General features: G+C 42.0%; 4 protein-coding genes across 4 annotated transcripts; 2 read left to right on the top strand and 2 right to left on the bottom strand.

Annotated features, from left to right (window-relative positions):
• Positions 1-313: 313 nt before the first annotated feature.
• st6galnac4 (ST6 (alpha-N-acetyl-neuraminyl-2,3-beta-galactosyl-1,3)-N-acetylgalactosaminide alpha-2,6-sialyltransferase 4) lies at positions 314-3,550 on the top strand. The gene is made up of 5 exons (XM_083670698.1): positions 314-681; positions 771-914; positions 1,111-1,520; positions 1,705-1,812; positions 1,956-3,550. Exons 1-5 carry the CDS (start codon positions 670-672, stop codon positions 2,161-2,163), a joined length of 882 nt encoding a protein of 293 aa, XP_083526824.1. The 5' UTR covers positions 314-669; the 3' UTR covers positions 2,164-3,550.
• A 512-nt stretch (positions 3,551-4,062) lies between these two features.
• st6galnac6 (ST6 (alpha-N-acetyl-neuraminyl-2,3-beta-galactosyl-1,3)-N-acetylgalactosaminide alpha-2,6-sialyltransferase 6) lies at positions 4,063-7,802 on the top strand. Its single transcript, XM_083669853.1, has 6 exons — positions 4,063-4,152; positions 4,617-4,695; positions 4,846-5,046; positions 5,475-5,884; positions 6,088-6,195; positions 6,467-7,802. The coding sequence occupies exons 2-6, from the start codon at positions 4,672-4,674 to the stop codon at positions 6,651-6,653; spliced, it is 930 nt and encodes a 309-aa protein (XP_083525979.1). The 5' UTR covers positions 4,063-4,152; positions 4,617-4,671; the 3' UTR covers positions 6,654-7,802.
• On the bottom strand, positions 7,797-17,728 carry kyat1 (kynurenine aminotransferase 1). The gene is made up of 27 exons (XM_083670005.1): positions 17,667-17,728; positions 17,354-17,447; positions 17,187-17,248; positions 16,943-17,090; positions 16,687-16,836; positions 16,507-16,593; positions 16,282-16,407; positions 16,062-16,182; positions 15,653-15,729; positions 15,463-15,552; positions 15,033-15,219; positions 14,771-14,847; positions 14,466-14,552; positions 14,219-14,275; positions 13,643-13,664; positions 10,777-10,862; positions 10,567-10,606; positions 10,251-10,370; positions 10,004-10,163; positions 9,797-9,886; positions 9,654-9,703; positions 9,418-9,548; positions 9,225-9,297; positions 8,748-8,846; positions 8,562-8,664; positions 8,266-8,413; positions 7,797-8,016 (listed from the first exon to the last, which is right to left on the bottom strand). Exons 2-27 carry the CDS (start codon positions 17,423-17,425, stop codon positions 7,939-7,941), a joined length of 2,541 nt encoding a protein of 846 aa, XP_083526131.1. The 5' UTR covers positions 17,426-17,447; positions 17,667-17,728; the 3' UTR covers positions 7,797-7,938.
• Positions 17,729-18,443: 715 nt separating this feature from the next.
• surf6 (surfeit 6) lies at positions 18,444-20,416 on the bottom strand. The gene is made up of 4 exons (XM_083670702.1): positions 20,092-20,416; positions 19,663-19,884; positions 19,434-19,516; positions 18,444-19,279 (listed from the first exon to the last, which is right to left on the bottom strand). The coding sequence occupies exons 1-4, from the start codon at positions 20,183-20,185 to the stop codon at positions 18,584-18,586; spliced, it is 1,095 nt and encodes a 364-aa protein (XP_083526828.1). The 5' UTR covers positions 20,186-20,416; the 3' UTR covers positions 18,444-18,583.
• Positions 20,417-20,478: the final 62 nt, after the last annotated feature.

The following is a 20,478-nucleotide window of genomic DNA, read 5'->3' as shown; positions in this document are numbered from 1 at the left end:
AAGATGAAGGATCTTGAACAGCATGGATTTTTACCATTTAACCAGAATGTTTACATACCGGTACGGTAGTCTGCGGCTCTGCTATAAACAAGTTAATGATTGTTTTATGTAACCTCTGCACAGAAAGAAGTATAAGGGTATATAATAAGTATAAGTTTTCGAGAATTGTGATATTTCCTCAAAACACACATCTCTTCTATCTGCATTTTATTTGATTTCCACTCGCTTCCTTGGGTACTATCTTTAGCTAGTTGTGTGTTCACTGACGGAGCATATTTTGCGTAGCACCATAATCATAAAAAGGAAATATGAAGTAGGTGTTTACACTCTCTGGTTTAGCTTGCTAATTAGTGATATATTCCATATTCACATTAGATACATGGCCAGTCCAGCTACGTTTGTTAAACTTGTTTGTTAAATGATTTGATCTTTGTGAGTGTTATTTATTTGTTTACGATAATGAGCCAGAGAGTTAGCAGCATAATCTCATCTGGTTTTAGCCAGTTGTTGTCTAGCCATGTACGCATAATTAACGTCAAACAACAGTAGTCACTCTTACTAGGTCCTTAGGGTTGGTGGTTTAATTCAACAGGTGAGACACGCCCCACTCATCTTATTCATAGTGAAGATGAGCACCGTTTGGGTCGGGACTAGGGGGCTCAAAGGGATATGAAGTCTCTGGTAAATAACAACTAGTTTGTTCCTTAATTCTGTCAGTACAGCTAAATGTGCACACTGCTTTTATTTATCCTGTTCCTCTCATCCCACAGAGGATTCACTGGATTTGTCTGCTTATCATAGCTCTGTCAATGTTGTTATGGTATGGTCACGTGACCAAATCAGATGGGCCCTCCCCTATGGTCAACATTGGTCTCCGAGGGTACATCAGGATCAGTCCTGACAAGATGGATCAGGTGAGCTTATACATATATATATATATGTATATATATATATATATATATATATATTTTTTTTTTTTTATAAATATGTAGTTTTGTCCTCAGGCTTAGGTGCTGTCAGTTGCTTTTGTTACATTTGCGGCTGTACCTTATGTTGCCCACTTGATTTATCTAAGCACCTAGATGCTCTCATTCCCTGTTCTGTCTCCAGGTCCTCAATATGCACTGCAGCCTGTGTGCCTTGGTGTCCAGCTCAGGTCAAATGCTGGGGGCTGGACTTGGAGAAGAGATTGACAGGACGGGATGTGTAATCCGCATGAACAACGCCCCCACGTGGGGATACGAGAGGGACGTAGGGAGCAGGACCAGTCTGCGTGTTGTGTCCCACACAAGTGTACCCCATCTACTAAAAAACGAGACCTACTACTTTAGTGGTTCATCAGACACCACATATGTATTCTGGGGTCCTGACAGAAACATGAGGCAGGATGGGAAGGGACGCATTTTTAACATCCTTCTGAAGATAGCCAGCAAGTACCCGAAGGTCAAAATCTACATTGTGACCCGAAAGAAGATCCAGTACTGTGACAGCGTTTTCCAGAATGAGACAGGGAAAAACAGGTACAGTATGTCCTCTCTAAGCACTCTAGATCAAGCGTTTGACTCGGGGGTTGGATGGCAATGGTTTCGATTCTGAATATGTTTTCTATTTTCACAAATAAAACGAAAGGGAATGTGTCATTTTCAGGGATATTTTTAGAAAATCCAGCTTAATGACAGCTAGCGCCTGTTGTCTCTCTTTCAGAAAAAAGTCTGGGGCTTTTCTTAGCACTGGCTTCTTCACAATGATTCTTGCCATGGACATGTGTGACAGTATTCATGTCTATGGGATGATTGATGATAACTACTGCAGGTGAGACATTTGATGAGTCTTATGCAATTCAACAAGTGGGGGTTTTGCTTGATGTTAAATTTCAGTATTACCATCTTTAAATGTAAATCTTTAAATTTAGTAAGAGGCGCATTATCCACATCCCCTTAATTCCCTCTCTGCAGCCGTGCCAATCACAGTGTTGTGCCATACCACTATTACGAGCGGAGCCGGATGGATGAGTGTCGGATGTACCGGGTGCACGAGCGTGCACGTCAGGGTGGCCATCGCTTCATCACTGAGAAAGTCATCTATGCCAGGTGGGCTTCACTCCATAGAGTGGAGTTCAAACACCCGTCTTGGAGAAAGCAGGAGAAGAAGAGTGAGCCATGAATGTCCTCGGTGGTCCCTGGTGACGCTGCTATTGACTTTTGACTTCTATTTAAGAATTATGTTCACCTTTCACTGACAATTTTACTGTGGTGCTATTCTGTACAGGTTGACCCCAATGATCCTATTTTTCAAAATACTACTACTGAGTATATTTAAACAAAGGAGGACATGATAAAGTGACATGTAATGAATTTCAATTGCATGAATGTTTGGGATTTTCAAGGAATATTCTGTTGATATGCTAGTGTTTGCATGTATGTGTAACTCTTGATCTTTCTTGCTGAAGTACAGTCATTCAGCCACTATTCAAACGAAACAGCTGTTGGAAGTTCCAATAATGCCAAATCAAATTTGAACTTTTGGACAAACACGATGATGTTTCAATTATAAATGTATTGATTTATGTGCTCTGTTTTGACAATGCTGAGGTTGTTGTGTTATGTAATTTTGCTGTATGAAGCACTGACTATGGATATTCAGCAACCTAATGTGTTTCATCCTGCACACTACTGTATCTTAATACCCATCCACTGAAACTGTGTTGCTCACAGCCGAAAGCTTGTGTTTACAATATTTGAAATCTGAAAATGTTCAAAATGTTTCAACAAAGATGAATAGATTGTCATTCAAACTTGTTGAACACCCATGGTACATGTACCCTATTTACATTACAGAACTGACATTAGCTGAGCTGAGCTGTGCTGGCATTGCATCCACCATAGTTGCTGTTACTGTGCTCGAGAAGACAATGTGAATAGAAAATAGCCAAGCCAGCACAGTACGGCTCAGGTCGGCCCCCTTTGGTGTCTGTGGCATTCGTATTGGTACCAAGCAGATCAGCTCAGACAGAGATTTGCTCAGCGTGACTGTTACTCTAATGACATGGATAAACTCCTAGCATTGACAATTAGCTGTCAAATACTTGCAATGCCCAACTTAGTGTTTATTGCATATGCTATGCTATAAAGATGCCATGACATGGTGGAATAGCTTAGATGTAATGAGAGAGACTTATCCCAAAGTCACTCCTGGTTTGTGCCTTTTCCTTGTAAGCTTTTTTGTTGTTGTTTGAGATTTTTGAGGTATTGTAAACTAGTATTGTTGAATGTAAATAATTAAAATTACTTTCATGATGCATAGCTGCCGTACATAATACATTCCTTTTCTGCCGTACATAATGTCAGAATCGTGTGTATGTGAATAGTTGGTAGTGTAATCTTTGGAGCTCCATTTCAACCATGGGAAATATGAAATTCTCAATACTGCCGTTTGAAATTACTTTTATTGTAGACTATATTGTGGTGGATTAAAAATAAACCGTTTTTACAGTATTGTGATGTTTTCACAAAAACATGTTTTCAAAAAAATGTTAAAATAAAGTACTCCTATCTTTCAAATAGAATGTGTCTTGTCTGGATGTTGAGAAGGACAATCACGGAAACTCCACTGGCCGCGAGCGTTGCACAATTATTTAAAGCTTCCATACCATTCTATTGAATCACGCCGCGTGCGTCTACGAGCGTCAGCGAGCGCCTGTTCTCGCTCGAGTCTTCAATAGAAACTGGTCATGCACGAATGCTCGTCGGCGCACGTGCGCGGCGCAGTACACCACCAGTACCCATAAATCTCCCATCACCAAAACTACTGAACTACCATATACTAATTGATTTATCTGCTGCTCAGTTACTCCTAACTTTGTTGCTGTATACACCCGGGAGCGTGATTTGAACCAATCCCTTATAATACAGGTTGGAAATCCCGCTAATGAGGAACCGAGGGTACAGACGTGCAGTTCTGGAACCAAAGATAAAAGGGCGGAGCCGACTGCTGACAAGCCAGGATCCGGATCCGTCTCTGGCATTTGCACTGCAGCTAGTAAATATATGACGCAATTCGCGAGTCTCCTCGGTGGTGCAGGAAGATGGGAGGCGAGCTGACGGAGCAAACGTCAATGATGCACGGATCACAAACGGACAAAGCACTGAATTGGTAAGCAAGGGCTCTCAGCTATGTAGTCCTAAGTATTCTGTTACAAAATAATGACAGCCATTGTCCAACATTAGGTTTGAAATAGAGTGTCAACATGATTATTGGTCTGATGTGCGGCGAGACATCGGACAACGGGTACGGAGGCCTGCGCCAGGATCATATTATTGTCATTATATTTTTCACATTTCATAAGTGGAATTGCTAGAATAATAGTAAAACAGTAAATAAATACAGTATTGCCTTATAATGCAATTATGTGCATTAAGAAAAATGCCGCCCACGATCGGTGCGAGTCAGTCAATAGACCACGGGAAGATTACATTTAGGTAACATTTACTGTGTATGCGATCCAATACAGTTTTCAGTTTCCACAACATGCTTTTTCATTATGTCATGATTTTCACCAGAGATTAGATTTGACTAATGCCTGTTGTGTCATAATCATGACTGGTTTCTCTATCCAGGTACGATGACATACAATCACAGGAAATGTGATGTAGCTCAACTTGACCAAGAAGCATGGGGCTCAGGCTGGTTGGGAAGGTAAGACTTGGGCATCACATAGGCCGACATAACATTTACAATCATCAGCCAATTGGTGGAGGTTATTGAACAGTTATATTTTACTGAAAGACTGCAAACATACATTGATAATGATGTATTTTATTTGCATGGTTTTCATACCCTTGCCAGCAAGGGCAGCAGAGCCAGAGGATGGTGATCTTTGGGGCCATCTTCCTCCTGATGACCCTCCTCATCCTCTATAGCTCCAACAGTGGGAACGACATAATCTCCAGTCCCTTCAGGGTCTCCACACCCCACAATGCCATCAAGACTACTGATCTGAAGAAATGGGCTGGGAAAGACGGTTATGTGGCTGTCTATGGAAACAAGGTAACTCACATTTAAGGACAGAATTACCAAGTTGCTGGACCCCAACATAACATCAGGCCACTATTTTTAGGCCACCCCTAAAGCCAATGTGTAATTTTAACCATGCTCACACTTAAGTCATGTGATTTGCTGTAAATGTCAAAGGTGAAATCTGGTCTCCGATATTGCATGAGCCTAGAAACCTAAATGCTTATTAATGCAAAGCTCACATGCATGCCTTGCATGCACTAATTCATTTCAGGAATACTTTATCCCAAAACCAAGTCAATGACTACACTGGCCCCGGGGAGAAGCTGCTGTGTGCTCACAAACACTGTACTTTACATTTACATTTATGGCCTTTATCCAAAGCGACGTACAACAATACATTTGTATAAGTATTGTATAATGTGTAATGTACTGTATGTGTTATTGCATTTCCTCTCCAGAGTATGACCATGCACTGCCATCACTGTGCCCTGGTGACAAGCTCCAGCCACCTACTAGGCAGTGGAGCAGGTGAAGAAATCGACCACATGGAGTGTGTGATTCGTATGAACGATGCTCCCACCACTGGGTTTCAGGCTGATGTGGGGAAGCGGACCACTCTCCGGGTGGTGGCCCACTCCAGCGTGATCAGGGTGGTCCGACGGCCTGCGGAGTTCCTGAACCACACTTCCAACCCTGTGGTCATATTTTGGGGACCGCCCACCAAGATTGGGAAAGACGCCAAAGGCACACTATACCGTCTGATCCAGAAAGTCAGCATGACCTACAGTAACCTGTCCAGCTTCACCATCGCACCCAACAAGATGCGCAAGTTTGACAGCCTGTTTCAAAGGGAGACAGGACGAGACAGGTATGTAACAGGGAGGAAGGTGGATAGGGTTAGGGTTATGATGATGATGATGATGATGATGATGATTATTATTGTTATTATTTATAGTCATGATTATTCATTTAAAGCACTTAATGCTTTGTCCAACTAGCTGCAGGAGCCATTTTGTCTAGTCTCTATTAACAGAAAACACTTCTATCAAGTACTATCATTTACTTTCACAGACAGAAGTCTCAGTCCTGGTTGAGCACTGGCTGGTTCACTATGGTAATGGCCATAGAGATGTGTGACAACATCAAGGTGTATGGGATGGTGCCACCTAGTCACTGTGGGTGAGTGTGATACATGAACAGTGATCAACACACCAAAGAATGAGAATACACTTCAGCAGAGAATGAAACACTTATTAAGTCATTACATTGATGTGTATAATAATACATTAGCAGTGAATGAGCAATGATTAGTTTAGCATCTATACAAATAACTACAAGATGAAAACAGTAGCTCTCATATTATTGATTCATTCCTATTTAAAATTGCCTTGTTTGTCTTTGAGTAGCCTATGTTATCAATTTAGTTAATTTTGTACCCATCCTCTCCCAGGCGAAAATCTCTGCCCAAAAAGATGCCCTACCACTACTATAAGCCAAGGGGCCCAGACGAGTGTGTGACCTACCTACAGCATGAGAGGGGCCGGAGGGGCAATCACCACCGCTTCATCACTGAGAAGCAGGTGTTTGCACGCTGGGCAAAGCAGTATAAAATCACCTTCACCCACCCGACATGGTGAGAAGACATGGCACACAACCCACAGTTTGGCAAGAAGATTCACATCCACAAGTCTGATCAAGGACCTTGGACTGAATATGACGCGTTGAATTGAATATTCTTTATTCATCCTCTCACATATAGAGGGTATCACATGACCTTTCTGTATGTTCCTGCTTTCTGAATGATAGCCCATTTTGTTGGGGTTAATACCCTGTATTAAGAACCTGTGAGCTTGGAGGTTTGTGACTACGTTAACAGATAGTTTTAATGTTTTATTTAGCAAAGCTATCAAAACAAAGAAAAGTTCATTTTTACGGGATTTAATTTTTTTTACGGAAGTATTCATTGTATTCAGAAAAGGACTGCAGAGCACAATTTACAATGTTTTTGTAAATAGAAAAAAAAGTTATTTAAAAATGTATTTTTACATGTTTATAATGTTTTTGTTAAAAAATTTCCTTAAAAGCATCATAAGATAATTCAAACTTCCCGTACTGAGGGGAATTGTATTAGCCAAGATGTTTGATTAGATATCAAGGAATTCATATCTAATACCTCTTAGGTATATAGAGACTTCTTCTAAACTTACAGTTTACCTATACGTAGGTACCAGCAACATGCCAACCCAGTGGAACTACATGATGCCTATTGAATGTAGGAGGTAAAGCTGAAGAGGTGTGTTGTTCAGGCAATGTAAAACTGCAGTTCCCCTTTGCCTCTCTCTGAGCCAGGCCTTCCCACCACTGTGCTGTATTCCATGCAAAGTTTGTTCCCTTGTTTTCTGTCAGATTACGACATGGACACAGAAATGTTGCCTCATCATATTTTAACTTTTACCTCTGTGACATCCTGAGGCATGCAGCTCTTGAGTTTGGATGATGCAAAAGAATGTATTATGTAATTTATTGTTATCATTGTGTTGCAACTTGTTGTTCTTCATGGATGTTCTGTAATGTGTGTAAAGAGAGCAAATTACATGCAGTACATTTGAAAAACAATGCAAAGAAATGTGTTTTTAATGTACATAATTCAACAAACTGGGATGGTAGAAACATAAGGAAAAGCCAGCGAAGACAGAGTAATAGTGGACCAAAAGAGGAATGCCCACTGACCTGATAAAAAAAAAAAGTACTGGTCTTCTATCCTTTAATGAAATGCAGACAGTATGGAATGCTCCTAGCAATTTGACATCCCAGCACATAAATATGAATCCTCAGCTTCTGGACCACTTCCACATTGTTTCCCAAAGGTGTGACTTAGTCCTTTTGTTTCTCTCTGTAAGGGGTTGACTGCTGAACACTTCATTATGAGCCATTGGACACATCTGAAAAGGCGTCTGTGATTTTCTGTCTCAGCCCCGACATGGAGATCAAGATAGCCTCCTGTGAAAGACACCCGAAAGGGTCAGAGAAAAGACAGATGACAGATAAATGATACATGTAATGGCCACACTGTTTTCTCTGCTCTAATCTAGTCCTCTGTGGCAACAACGCTTAGGTTGTGGGTTCGATTCCCGCTGGGACCATATATAGTGAAAAATGTATGCACTCACTGCAATGTAAGTCGATTTGGATAAAATCGTCATCTAAATGGCATATATTATTATTAATCTACCTGTGCCCCCCTCTCACCTCTGTGCGTATGGTCCTGCTACCCTGGTTAGGGCAGGTGTTGAGGTACAGGTCAAACAGGACACTAGGGTCAGTCACCTCCAAGTTCTGATCAGCATCCACACTGGATTCCAATCCCTGCAGACCTCCAAACACTACCAGCAAGTGCCTGAGAGCAAGAGAGAGGAGACAGAGCAGGTAATGGAACAGATTTAGACAATGGAAGGCTAGAGTAATCATACTGTATGTACAATGTGTCAACAGGGCAGTGCTTCTACAATGCTGCTTATGTTAAGCATTACATGCACTGAACTTACTTGAAGGGAGGGAGAGAAGTTTGATCAATGTTGCTGCCTTTTTCTGATGTGCCAATAGTCACATCATAGCCCTCTTTGTATGGACACTCGGTAAACACACTGCCTGCAATCAAACACAGAAAATGTAGCTATAAAGACTTATCTTGTAAAAATGGCTCCAGATGTGTTGGTTTGTAATGTACTTACTGAGACCAGATGCCAAGCGGACACTGTAGCCCCAGTAATGACCTCCAGCAGTCCTTGGCAGATGAGGGGCCACCACCACCCCTTTGTTAAATCTACTGTCTGTGGAAACACAAACACACCATCAAATTACAGAGAGTGCTTCCATGGTTTTATGGTCAATAACCTAAGCTTCACAGACTAACACATTCATAGCCAAATATCCACTACCACTCTATTTTCTGAGAGAGCTAATGCGTGTTAGTCCCAAGGAGGCTCAACAAGCGATTACTTCCTGTAAATGACTAGTTTGGAAGAATTCTTTTTGACCTCTGAAATTGAATTGTCTTAGCCTATGACATCAGCATTACAGGAAGTGATTGCTTGTTGAGCCTCTCTGTTTGAAATCGTTGGCACTGCTATGCACTATCTTGCCTAGAAATAGCACATTAGTGGAAATTAATCTTATGAAAAGTAGGAGTGGTGGCACAGTGGACATACCTTTTTTCTGGTTCTTGTTAAGGTGGACAGTGACTCGGAGTCCAGACTGAAGCTGCTTATCTATCTGCACCTCCTATAGGCGAAAACATATATTAGTGTGACCCAAAGCTTTCTCTCTGTCTAACCTTCCATGCGGTTGTTCTTTGTGATTGATATTTGAGCACATATGGGGTATACAAAAGCACATGCTCACCTTCCTCATTCCGCAATTGACATAAGATCCTTTTCCTGGTTTGCTGGGCCGGTCAAGAACTACTCCTTCTCGATACTCTGACTCTTCATCTATCCTCATATGGTGAGGGCCGTCCAAAGGGTTAAGCAAGCCTGGGCAATATCAACATGTGTTGGGAGTGAGAATGCCAAGCAGAATACTGAAACCTTTGTTAATTTCAAAATGCAGAATAGCAGAAATGCTGCAGGGCTACTCACCTGCGTATTGAAGATCTTGATGCTTAGGGAAAAACCATTTGCGCAGATACCTTGTGAATAAACATAAGGAAGACGATCACAACCCTTTTCAAAGACGGTACATTTCACATGGTCGTCTCATCTTCTAGATCAGCACTACTTACTGTGGACACTCCAAATACTGGAGAATTCTAGCCAGCTGAATGCAAGCTTGACCCTTCTTCCCAACACCATTGAATTCTCCCTCCACACTCCTAGGAGACAAACACAACAAAATGATGTTTTATGGCAAATGTCTAAACCTGAAACAGTAGCAAACTCCTTTCTACCAACAGGAACATAAAATGCACAGAAACGTATATATGTCTTACTTTGTATCCTCCCCATATTCGTCAAATACAACGATCTCATCAACACAAAACACAGCACAGGCTCTGGCTATCTGTCCAGCAAGATATGTACGAAGTTCAGTTGACTGAGCGTTGTCCATGACAGACCCAGGTAGGGCAACGCTCACCGTGTATGGCCTTCCTAGAAACATAAAACCATCCATTACTTTACCGTAATGCATTAAGACCACAGTGGGATAGGCAGTGCACCCGCGTGCAGTGAAATTACCTCTGTTCCTCCTCTGGCTCTGTTGCAGTGTCGCCTCCCTCTCCTCCTCCTCGTCCTGCTTCTGCTTATCAAGTTGTTGAATGAGCTTGGCTTCTTTGATTCGCTTCTTATTCTCTTTACCTGCGTCAATCAGAAACAAATCAATGAGAGGCCGTAATGCGAGGAGAAACTTGTTGCGGTCGACAAGACCAGTTGACAGGTGAGCTGTGCACATGGCTACCACCTGTCAGTATTACCGATCAGAGACAGCGAGATAAATAAGCAACAGCCATAACAACAAACAAAACGATCACACAAATTTGTAGCTGATACTCACGCTCCGCTTTCCATTTCTTCCAGTCTACTTTCTCCTCGCCCTGTGAAAATAATGCAACTGTTATTAACCACTGATAGCTATGCAACGCGGAGGTGTCAAATAATGGTCTTTAGAAAAACGTAACAGATTCAATTTCAGCATAATATACCGAGCACAAACTGTCATCCAATGAATGACAATGGAGAGTTAAACTTTTTCCGTTATAAATACCTGAGAAGGGTCAACTTTAGGTTTCTTCAAAGCAATGCTTTCCGACATCTTTCCATGCAAAACGTGAAAACAATCTTGATGATATACTTCCGGTTCATTTAATGGATTTTCAAAATAAAAGTCACATATCTGCAACTCGGGATCCTATTATTAATGCTCAAGACTATCCACACATTCTACAGTATTACGTGACTATCACATCACATGGCATTTGTACAAGGATGATGATGTTGTTGTTTTAGGGAACAATACATACAGTGCCCTCCAGAAGTAAGCATTTGTCATGATTTGAAATCACAATTACTATGAGGTTAATTCAATGTTTTTTTTCAGATTGATTCAACATTTAGAAATTATAACCCTTTTTATACATAGTCCCCCTATTTCAGTTCTGGGAAGTGAGATAGGTTGGCTGGGTTGGTTGATTGGATGGATCAATGGGTAGATGAGAGAGGGGAGGTATATAAACAATTAAGAGGTTAATCAGTATGGGTTATACTGAGTGAAGCAGTAGTGACCGGTGAAAGGATGATGGCCAGGTAGATTAGATAGATGTTAGGTTGGAAAGATAGACCATAGATAGATGGTATGTTAGAAGGGTATAGACAGAACAGCTGACTGAAGATGGCTGCAGTACAGGCATGGCAGCATCACCAGAGAATATACCCAGTGTCTAGTGGGTCGAAGACTTTATATAATAAGACATTATATCATTTTGTTTCCTCTTTCCAATTCTTATGGAGGGCATGGAGGGTTTCTTGTGACTTCTCCTCACATGCCCCAAAAAGGGACACTAATTAAACACGACTCATTCAATGCTGCTTACAGTCTTTTGTTTAATAAGGATAACAGCAGACAAGTCTAATTGTGCAAATCTCAATTCTCTCAGTAGGTAGAGACAACCAGCTACCAGCAAAACCAACAAAAACCAACAGACAATTACATTGATAGACACATTGCTAGCTCCTAAAAATGTGATCATTTTAATTTACAAAATGTGTATTACTGTCATTTTAAGTAACATAGTGCTGATCTATAGAAATACTTTATAATATACATATAAAATAAATATTATATTAAACAATCAAACAACCTGCTAAGATTATGTATGTGGACGTATTTGAACAAAAACAGTCAATCAATCAATCAAAACAGAGCCAGTCTGGAGTGTGTAAGCACTTAAGTGTGGCATGGAAGGCATATCTAAGATACTGCAGCTATAGTCATGGCCAAAAATATTGGCACCCCTGCACTTCTTTCAGATAAATGCACCACTTCTCCCAGAAAATTGTTGCAGTTCCAAATGCTTTGGTATTGACATGTTTATTTATTTTGTTTGCATTAGAACAACACAAAAAAAGCAGAGAAAAAAAGCCAAATCTGATATCATTCCACATAGAACTCCAAAAATGGACTGAACAAAATTATTGACACCCTCAACTTAATATTTGGTAGCACACCCTTTGGAAAAAATAACTGACATCAATTGCTTCCTGTAACGATGAATGAGTTTCTTACACCTCTCTCATGGAATTTTCTTTTGCCAACTGCTCCAGGTCTCTCAGTTTTGAAGGGTGCCTTCTCCCAACTGCTGTTTTAAGATCCCTCCACAGGTTTTCTATGGGATTTAGATCTGGACTCATTGCTGACCACTTCAGAACTCTCCAGTGCTTTGTCCTAAACCATTTCTGGGTGGTTTTTGAAGTATGCTTTGGGTCATTGTCCTGCTGGAAGATGCATGACCTCTGACGGAGACCCAGCTTTCTGACACTGGGCCCTACATTGCACTCCAAAATTCTTCGGTAGTCTTCAGATTTCATGATGCCATGCACACGGTCAAGGCATCTGGTGCCAGAAGCAGCAAAGCAACCCCAAAACATCTGTGAACCTCTACCATGTTTCACCGTAGGGACCGTGTTCTTTTCTTTGAAGGCCTCATTTAGTTTTCTGTAAACGGTACAATGATGTGCTTTACCAAAAAGCTCTATTTTGGTCTCATCTGTCTACAGGACGTTCTCCCAGAAGGATTTTGGCTTCCTCAGGTAAGTGTTTAGCAAACTCCAGTCTGGCTTCTCTGTGTCAGCAGTGGGGTCCTTCTGGGTCTCTTACCATAGCGTCCCATTTCATTCAGATGGCGACGGATAGTGCGAGCTGACACTGTTGTACCCTGTATCTGCAGGTCAGCTTGAATTTGTTTGGAAGTTGATCGAGATTCTTTATCATCCATTCAAACAATCCTTTGTTGCAATCTTTCATACATTTTTCTCTTCCGTCCACGTCCAGAGAGGTTAGCTACAGTGCTATGGGCTGTGAACTTCTTCATGACTTTGCGCACAGTGGACACAGGAACAGTAAGATCTCTGGAGATGGATTGAGATTGTCCATGCTTTCCCCCAATTTTGGTTCTCAAATCCTTGGACAATTCTTTGCTCTTCTTTCTTTTCTCCATGCTCAGTGTGGTACACACAGACACACAACACAAAGGTTGAGTCAACTTTTCTCCTGTTTGCAAGTGTGATTTCTATATTGCCAGGACCTGTTACTTGCCACAGGTGAGTTTAAATACAAATTAAAGGAGCATCACATGCTTGAAATCCAATTATTTCTTACAATTTTGAAAAGGTGCCAATAATTTTGTCCAGTTCATTTTTGGAGTTCCGTGTGAAATTATATCAGATTTGGCTTTTTTTTCTCTACTTTTTTTGTGTTGTTTTAATGCAAACAAAATAAATAAACATGTGAATACCCAAGCATTTGGAATTGAAACAATTTTCTGGGAGAACTGGTGCATTATCTGAAAGAAGTCCAGGGGTGCCAATATTTTTGGCCATGACTGTATGTTTACTGAGGAAGGCCTCCCCTGTACCTGGCTCTGTGGAGGTCTTTTCCTACAAAACAACATAGAGGTGGGAAATCCACACACAGTGCCGAAAATGGCTTGTGATCTGAGTTAATGTGGGACTGTCTGGATACAGGCATGGTGGGACTGTCTGGCTGGATACAGGCATGGTAGGACTGTCTGACTGGATACAGGCATGGTAGGACTGTCTGGCTGGATACAAGCACGGTAGGACTGTCTGGCTGGATACAGGCATGGTAGGACTGTCTGGCTGGATACAGGCATGGTAGGACTGTCTGACTGGATACAGGCATGGTAGGATTGTCTGGCTGGATACAGGCATGGTAGGACTGTCTGACTGGATACAGGCATGGTAGGATTGTCTGGCTGGATACAAGCACGGTAGGACTGTCTGGCTGGATACAGGCATGGTAGGACTGTCTGGCTGGATACAGGCAAGGTGAGACTGTCTGGATACAAGCAAGGTGAGACTGTCTGGATACAAGCATGGTAGGACTGTCTGGATACAGGCATGGTAGGACTGGCTGGCTGGATACAGGCATGGTAGGGCTGATTGTATGCCTCCTGTTTTCTGGTCTTTCATTTCAAGTTGCTCCACTTTCTTAGAATGTCTTCGGCAGCATTCAGTGTTGAGTCCTCCTATTGAATGAGAGGGTTCTACAAGTGAGCAGGTTTGTCGGTGAAACAGAGCTGCAAACCCTCTGAGGGTCCATACAAATCCACCCATCAACGTAGAAGAAAAACAGTGTAGCATTCGTCCCCAAATGATTGTGTTTTGTGTAAACTAACTCCATATCTTAAACAATCATACATGTATGCTCAAGTTTACCTTGACAAAGCAGAACCGGATGTAGTTTTCAAAGTCTTTGCGGTGCTCAGGACTGTAGAAAGCTGAGACAGGGATTGTGGCTAAACCCTGCATTAAACAAATAACCAGACACGATATTGGCATTCTATTCTTTAACATATTATTATGTAAATAATGATCACCACTTATCTTAGATGGCTTATATCTTGGATACACAGCTGGTTGGAAAAGCCAAATTGTTGAAGACTTGATCGTAATCATAATTCAGATTTATCGTCACTGAACTTTAATCCTCACAAAGCCTAAACCCATCTTCACTCATTTACCTTCTCTTTAATCAGCCACTTCACAAATCTGGAGTCGTAGGGTTCATCCTGAGTGCTTGGATCATTCAAGTCAGCCTCTGCAACAAAACAAAAAAACACCCTTGATAAAGTCTTTAGGGGAGAGCTGTAACATTAACAGTTAAGTAACAATAACAGTTAAGACCCCCTAAAGAAACATCTCACTGACAGAGATGAAACAATGTTACACTAACTGCCAGATGAAACACTGAAGCACTCGGTGATGGGACACTGAAATACTCACTAACAGAGGAGATGTCTGCGATCATGAAATAGCCCCCCTCAGGCATGATAGGGTGCAGACCAACACTCTCCAGACACGAGGCCAGTTTCTTCCGCTTGTGATGCAGCCTCTCAGGGAGTTGAAGGAAGTAGCTTTCAGGAGTCCCAAAATGCTCATACTCTCTCTGGAAACCCTCGGCCATCGCCTCCTGAAGGATGCAAGGAGTTACCCCCCCCCCCACCAAAAAAAACATGAGCTGGAGAATGTTATCTTTCAAATGTGTGTCAAGGATTAAACCTCTGAATAGGCATCCACTAATCAAGGGCCACTGGCTCAATTTAAAATTATAAGCAAGCAAACACAAATCGAAAATCAATTAAATACAACCAATTAATCTATGAAAACTAGACACAAGTGTTTTAACAAGCATGATGAAACAGTCTTCTTGAACCTGAGCAGCCGTGGCACAGTGGTACACTGAGTTCTGATGGACTGTCTTCAGGTGCTTCACAATGTGCCCAGAGCCGATAGCCCAGCCAACCTGAAACACAACGAGGACTCATTCAATACACACTATATGGATTCATATGGCACAATGTCTCAAAACTATATTCCATTGCAGTATTATCTCAGTGGATTACCTTCCATCCTGTAGCACTAAAGGTCTTTCCACCGCTTCCAATAGTGATAGTCCGCTCCCACATCCCAGGAAGGCTTGCTTTATCAAATCCAGATAGCATTAGATTTAGGTCAGTGAAAGTCATTCACTTATTTTTAGAATCTGACTTGTGAATTTTAGGAAAAACCATGCATGCTTTTTATCATATCACTATCGTATCAGGGGAGGCTGGTGGAGGTAGACATCGGAGGACGGCCTCATTGTAATGCAGGAAATGGAATTATGGAATGGAAGTGTTTGATACATGATACCATTCTTTCTTCCATTCTATTCATTACAATGAGCCCATCCTCGGATGTCTACCTCCACTGCAGTGTATGTCTGATGTTGAAACTGTGCAGCGTCTCTCCATTGATTCCACTGTATCTTACCTATCTTCACATGCTTGGCTCCATCGTAGGTCAGCCACTCGTACACCTCATCACTAACACACACCACGTCATGCTTTATACACAGGTCAGCAATCACCTGGAGCTCTTCCCTCTTAAACACCTGTGTGACAGAGGGGAGAGCGGTCGAGGGTGTGATGCACAGTGAACATGGATAACATCTAAACAGCTTTATCTCACTATAATGAAACATATGTCTCACCTTGCCTAAGGGATTGTTGGGAGTGTTTATAACAATGGCTTTTGTGCGCGGGTTGAATTTACTGGCCAGTTCTTCGGAGGATAGAACCCAGTCTCCACTAGAAAAGGACTTGCCCCCCTCCACACTCTGGGATCAAACAAACACAGAATCAGCAATACATTAACCTTGCTCTCTAAAAACCAAAGGCATAAGACAATTAAAAGCACAGGCAACTAGGCTACTCACTGGCCTCAGTGGGACATAGACAGCCTTTCCTCCTGCCATCTTCACCATCGGTTGATAGCAGTCAAAAAACGGCTCAATAATTATGACCTAAAAGATCGGAGGGACAGATGACAGTAAGGAGCCATTAGATGAGGAGGAGTGCTTCTGGCCAAGTGTTGTTCTCTACATTGTCATTGGTACCTCATCCCCTTCATCGACCAGTGCTTGAAACGTGCAGAAGAGAGCCTGGTAGGCCCCGACAGTGACCAGGATGTCTTCAAAAACATCCACCTCCCGTCCCACAACTCTACCAAAGAATTTAGCTAGAATCTTCACAAGAGGGGGATGGCCCTGAGGAAGAAGTGCATATATCAAATAACCCGTAGACATGTAGGTATTATTGCATGGGAATGAATTAATTCAGCTAAATACAACTTTGGGACTTTTCTTCTCTTACAAAAGCGCGTGTATACTGATGCATTGGACATTCTCCGCTCACTGCTTTGCAGAAAGCCTCTTGGATGTAGTTGGGAGGGGAGAAATCGGGAAATCCTTGTCCAAGGTTCACTGCCTTGTAATCTGCAGCCAGTTGTGTAAATTCAACCCTGAAAATGTACAGAACAATGGATCAACCACTATGTGCATTTATGTCAAAGCAACAGATCTTAGCCCAAATTTGAGTTATACCATATATTTATTACCATATATTTTTGTCCACGCCATCAATTCTGCGAGCATGAAGTTGACGTGACATGATGATAAACTGAAATAAAATAATTCAGTTGTATGAGTGTCCGGAGCGCACTCATTCTTCCAGGGTGAAACTGCGATGAAGTTACGATTGTATAGGGCAAATAAATAACCTTACCTGATTAAAATCTGTGTTTCTAAAGTTTCCTCTCTGACAATTTACTATATCTGCAGCTACTCTTCTTAACATGCCAGTGAGAAATGCAGGTCACCTTCCAAAAGAATAATCGATCATTTACTTGGCACGATAACATTGCACTCTTGACACCATATGTTACTTATCTGGCACACTGTACCATACCGTAATATAAACATTCAAGAAAGTGTAAAGGGGCAAATTGATTCTACTAAAATACAGCCGAAGCTTGTTTACAGAATTAACGTATGCAGTTTAAAGTGTGTAAATTCGGCTTCTTGTTTAGATTTGTTACCTTTAAAGAAACATTTGGTCCCTCTCATTCGCGCAGTTCGGCGTTCCTTCAGCTGAGGAAGACGTCACATGACCACTCCCCCGAACCTTGATCCCCTTGTTTTTTAATTATGACTTCCTGTAGGCGGAGCAAGCTAGCAACGTAGAATCACTGAATTTAGCCCTACGGCTACAGAAAAGGCCACACAGGCCGGCTAATATCAAATAAAAATAAGTCCTTCATCAGTGGCTTTCTACAAGTTATTTCTCATATGTACATTCACCGAGCACTTTATTCGGAACACCTGTACACCTTCTGGAGGTGGTGTAATGGTGTGGGTAATGTTTTCTTGGCACACTTTGGGCCCCTTAATACCAATCAATGGTATTTATGCCACGAAGAATTGAGGCTGTTTTGAGAGCAAAGGGAGGCCGACCCAGTCTTAGTACAATGTTCCTAATAAGGTGTTTGGTGAGTGTATATACCCCCACTGAGGGCACACAAACTCAGAAAAAGGACCATGAATGGGCTTGAGTTCCTCAGGAAGAAATCTATTTACCACTCATTTGTCAATAATATGACTTTCCAATAGAGACAATAGATGTGGTGCTTGCAAAACAATGAATGTGAGTCATTACTAAAGACTGAAGACAAAATAATTGAGTTGAGCAAGAAACTGCCATTGTCTCTGCCAAGTCAAATTAGCTGAAGCCAGGTGACTTAACTGACATTTAGGAAGTCGTTCAAGAATGCACTCATACAACCAACAGAATGAAACCCACAACATAAGCCAGTGTCTGCATTTTACAAAAAGTATCGCATTCTGTTTATACGCCAACTACCAAACACATATCAAATTATACAGAACAGTAGAATCAACGCAACAGCATTTTTCAATGAAGTTCACAATATAGACAGTATTTGTCTCGTTTCCCCCTTCACACTGCAGCCTTCTTCAGGTCCTCAGGCAGCACACGGCCCCTCTTACGAGCTCTGTCCTTCTTCCTCTCCACTTTGCCCTTGTTTTGTTTCTGGATGTTCTTGCGCCGTTTGTCCTGCCGATGCTGCATCTTCTCCACCACGTTCTGGCTGCGCTCGGTCCAGCGTTTCTTCTTCTGAGAGCGCATCTTCTCCTTCCTCTTCAGCGAGGCGCGGAGCAGGTCTTCGTCGTCTTTGATCTTGAGGCCCTCGGCCTTGTACAGCACGTTGGTCCACTTCATCTTCTCCTCCACCTCCCGTGCCTTGTCCTCGTCTTTTTCCCGCAGCTCCTCCAGCTTGGCCTTGCGCAACTCCACACGGCCAAGGAGCTGCTTGTAGTTCTTCCCCGTCAGCGGCGTCAGGGTTCCCTTAACCCTGTTCTTCTTCTCCTTCTTCTGCTGCACTTTGTCCAGGTAGCCCACCTCGCCCATATCCACCGTATTGAAAACAATTGCCGTCTCGTCTCTCTTGGCTGCGGCTGGTTTAGGAGCCGGGGCCTCTTCCTTTTTGATCTCCTCCACCAGTTCCTTGCCTGCTTCTTCGGCTAGCTTTTTCCTTCTGAATTCTTTCCGCTTCCTTTTCTTACGCTCCCTCTCCTGCTTCCGCTTCTGCCGCTTTAGCATCACTGCCTCTGAAGACGAGTCTTTGGGGGTGCCCTGGGGTACAGATGGGGGGGTTAGGGTTAGCTAAGGCTATGATTATATCACTAACAAACAGACTGACAAGTTGTCAGTCACAACTGTTGATCTCCATGAAGACATTTGGTTGGCAGTATGAGAGACAGAACTCCTTTGATTACTTGATACATACCTGCCCACGAGACTCCTCAATCTTCTGATGAAGTCTCTGACGTAGAATATCTACCGTGGAGAATTTAGCCCCAGCCTTTCCACCTTTAATAGAGAACATAACTCAGTGCAGCAGATCCCATGTCTCTGACACCATTCTTACAATACTTACTGCAACTCTACATAAAATACAGACAGAGAAAAAGCAAAAACACAGGTAGTTTCACTGGACAAATTGAGGCTATATTTACCTTTGGACTGCTGAATCTTCTTAACCACTGGCCCATTTGGCTTGCCTGGGACACTCTGGCCTGCTGCATTAGGCCCTCTCTGTGCTGGGCTGATTGCAGGCTTCTGATTAGGCTTCAGAGACTTTTTGTGTTTCCCATTGATGCTGTTTCCTTTAGTCTGTTTCTGGTTGGTTTTGTTGTTGTTCTTGAGAGGACGACCTTCACCTCCACCTCGAAAAGGAACTACATACAAATTGATTGATAATGTAAAGTTACTCTTCAACTCAGTCAAGTACACAGGTTAGTACTTTTAATGTGTTTAATTGTTGTGATCAATGCGTTAAGATAAATAACTACATCCAACAGTCATCACCTCAGACAGCAAATTAATGATATTTCCAACACAAACTTGAAACATGTAACAAGCCTTAAGATAACTTAATCATTTACCATATGGCCTCTCCCTTGTTGTTTGGTTCTGTTGAGCACACACTTTACTAGCTAATTTTTGAAGGTATGAGTCTTTTGAAGCGAGACTTGCCATTTCGAGAAGACTTGAGATGCAGCTAGTATACCTTGAAGGACCACTATTATGCTAAAAAAAAAAGCCGTCTAGTTAGCTTAGGTACAGGCCTCTAACAGAGTAAATTAAATGCGCGAGAAATAGTGCAAGTCATCTCTCTATTATAAACAAATTACTTTTTCCAAACAAAATACCAAAATTGGTTGTTAAACTAACATCAAACAGCGTGCAAATAGTACATGCACGTGGATAGCTACGTTAAAATGGGTGTGGTTTGTAGTTCAACCGGAAGGGGTAATCTCCAAAACATTCCC

Source organism: Argentina silus, assembly GCF_951799395.1.
Source record: "Argentina silus genome assembly, chromosome: 5".
NCBI lineage: Eukaryota > Metazoa > Chordata > Actinopteri > Argentiniformes > Argentinidae > Argentina > Argentina silus.
This window is presented reverse-complemented; position numbering and strand designations above follow the sequence as displayed.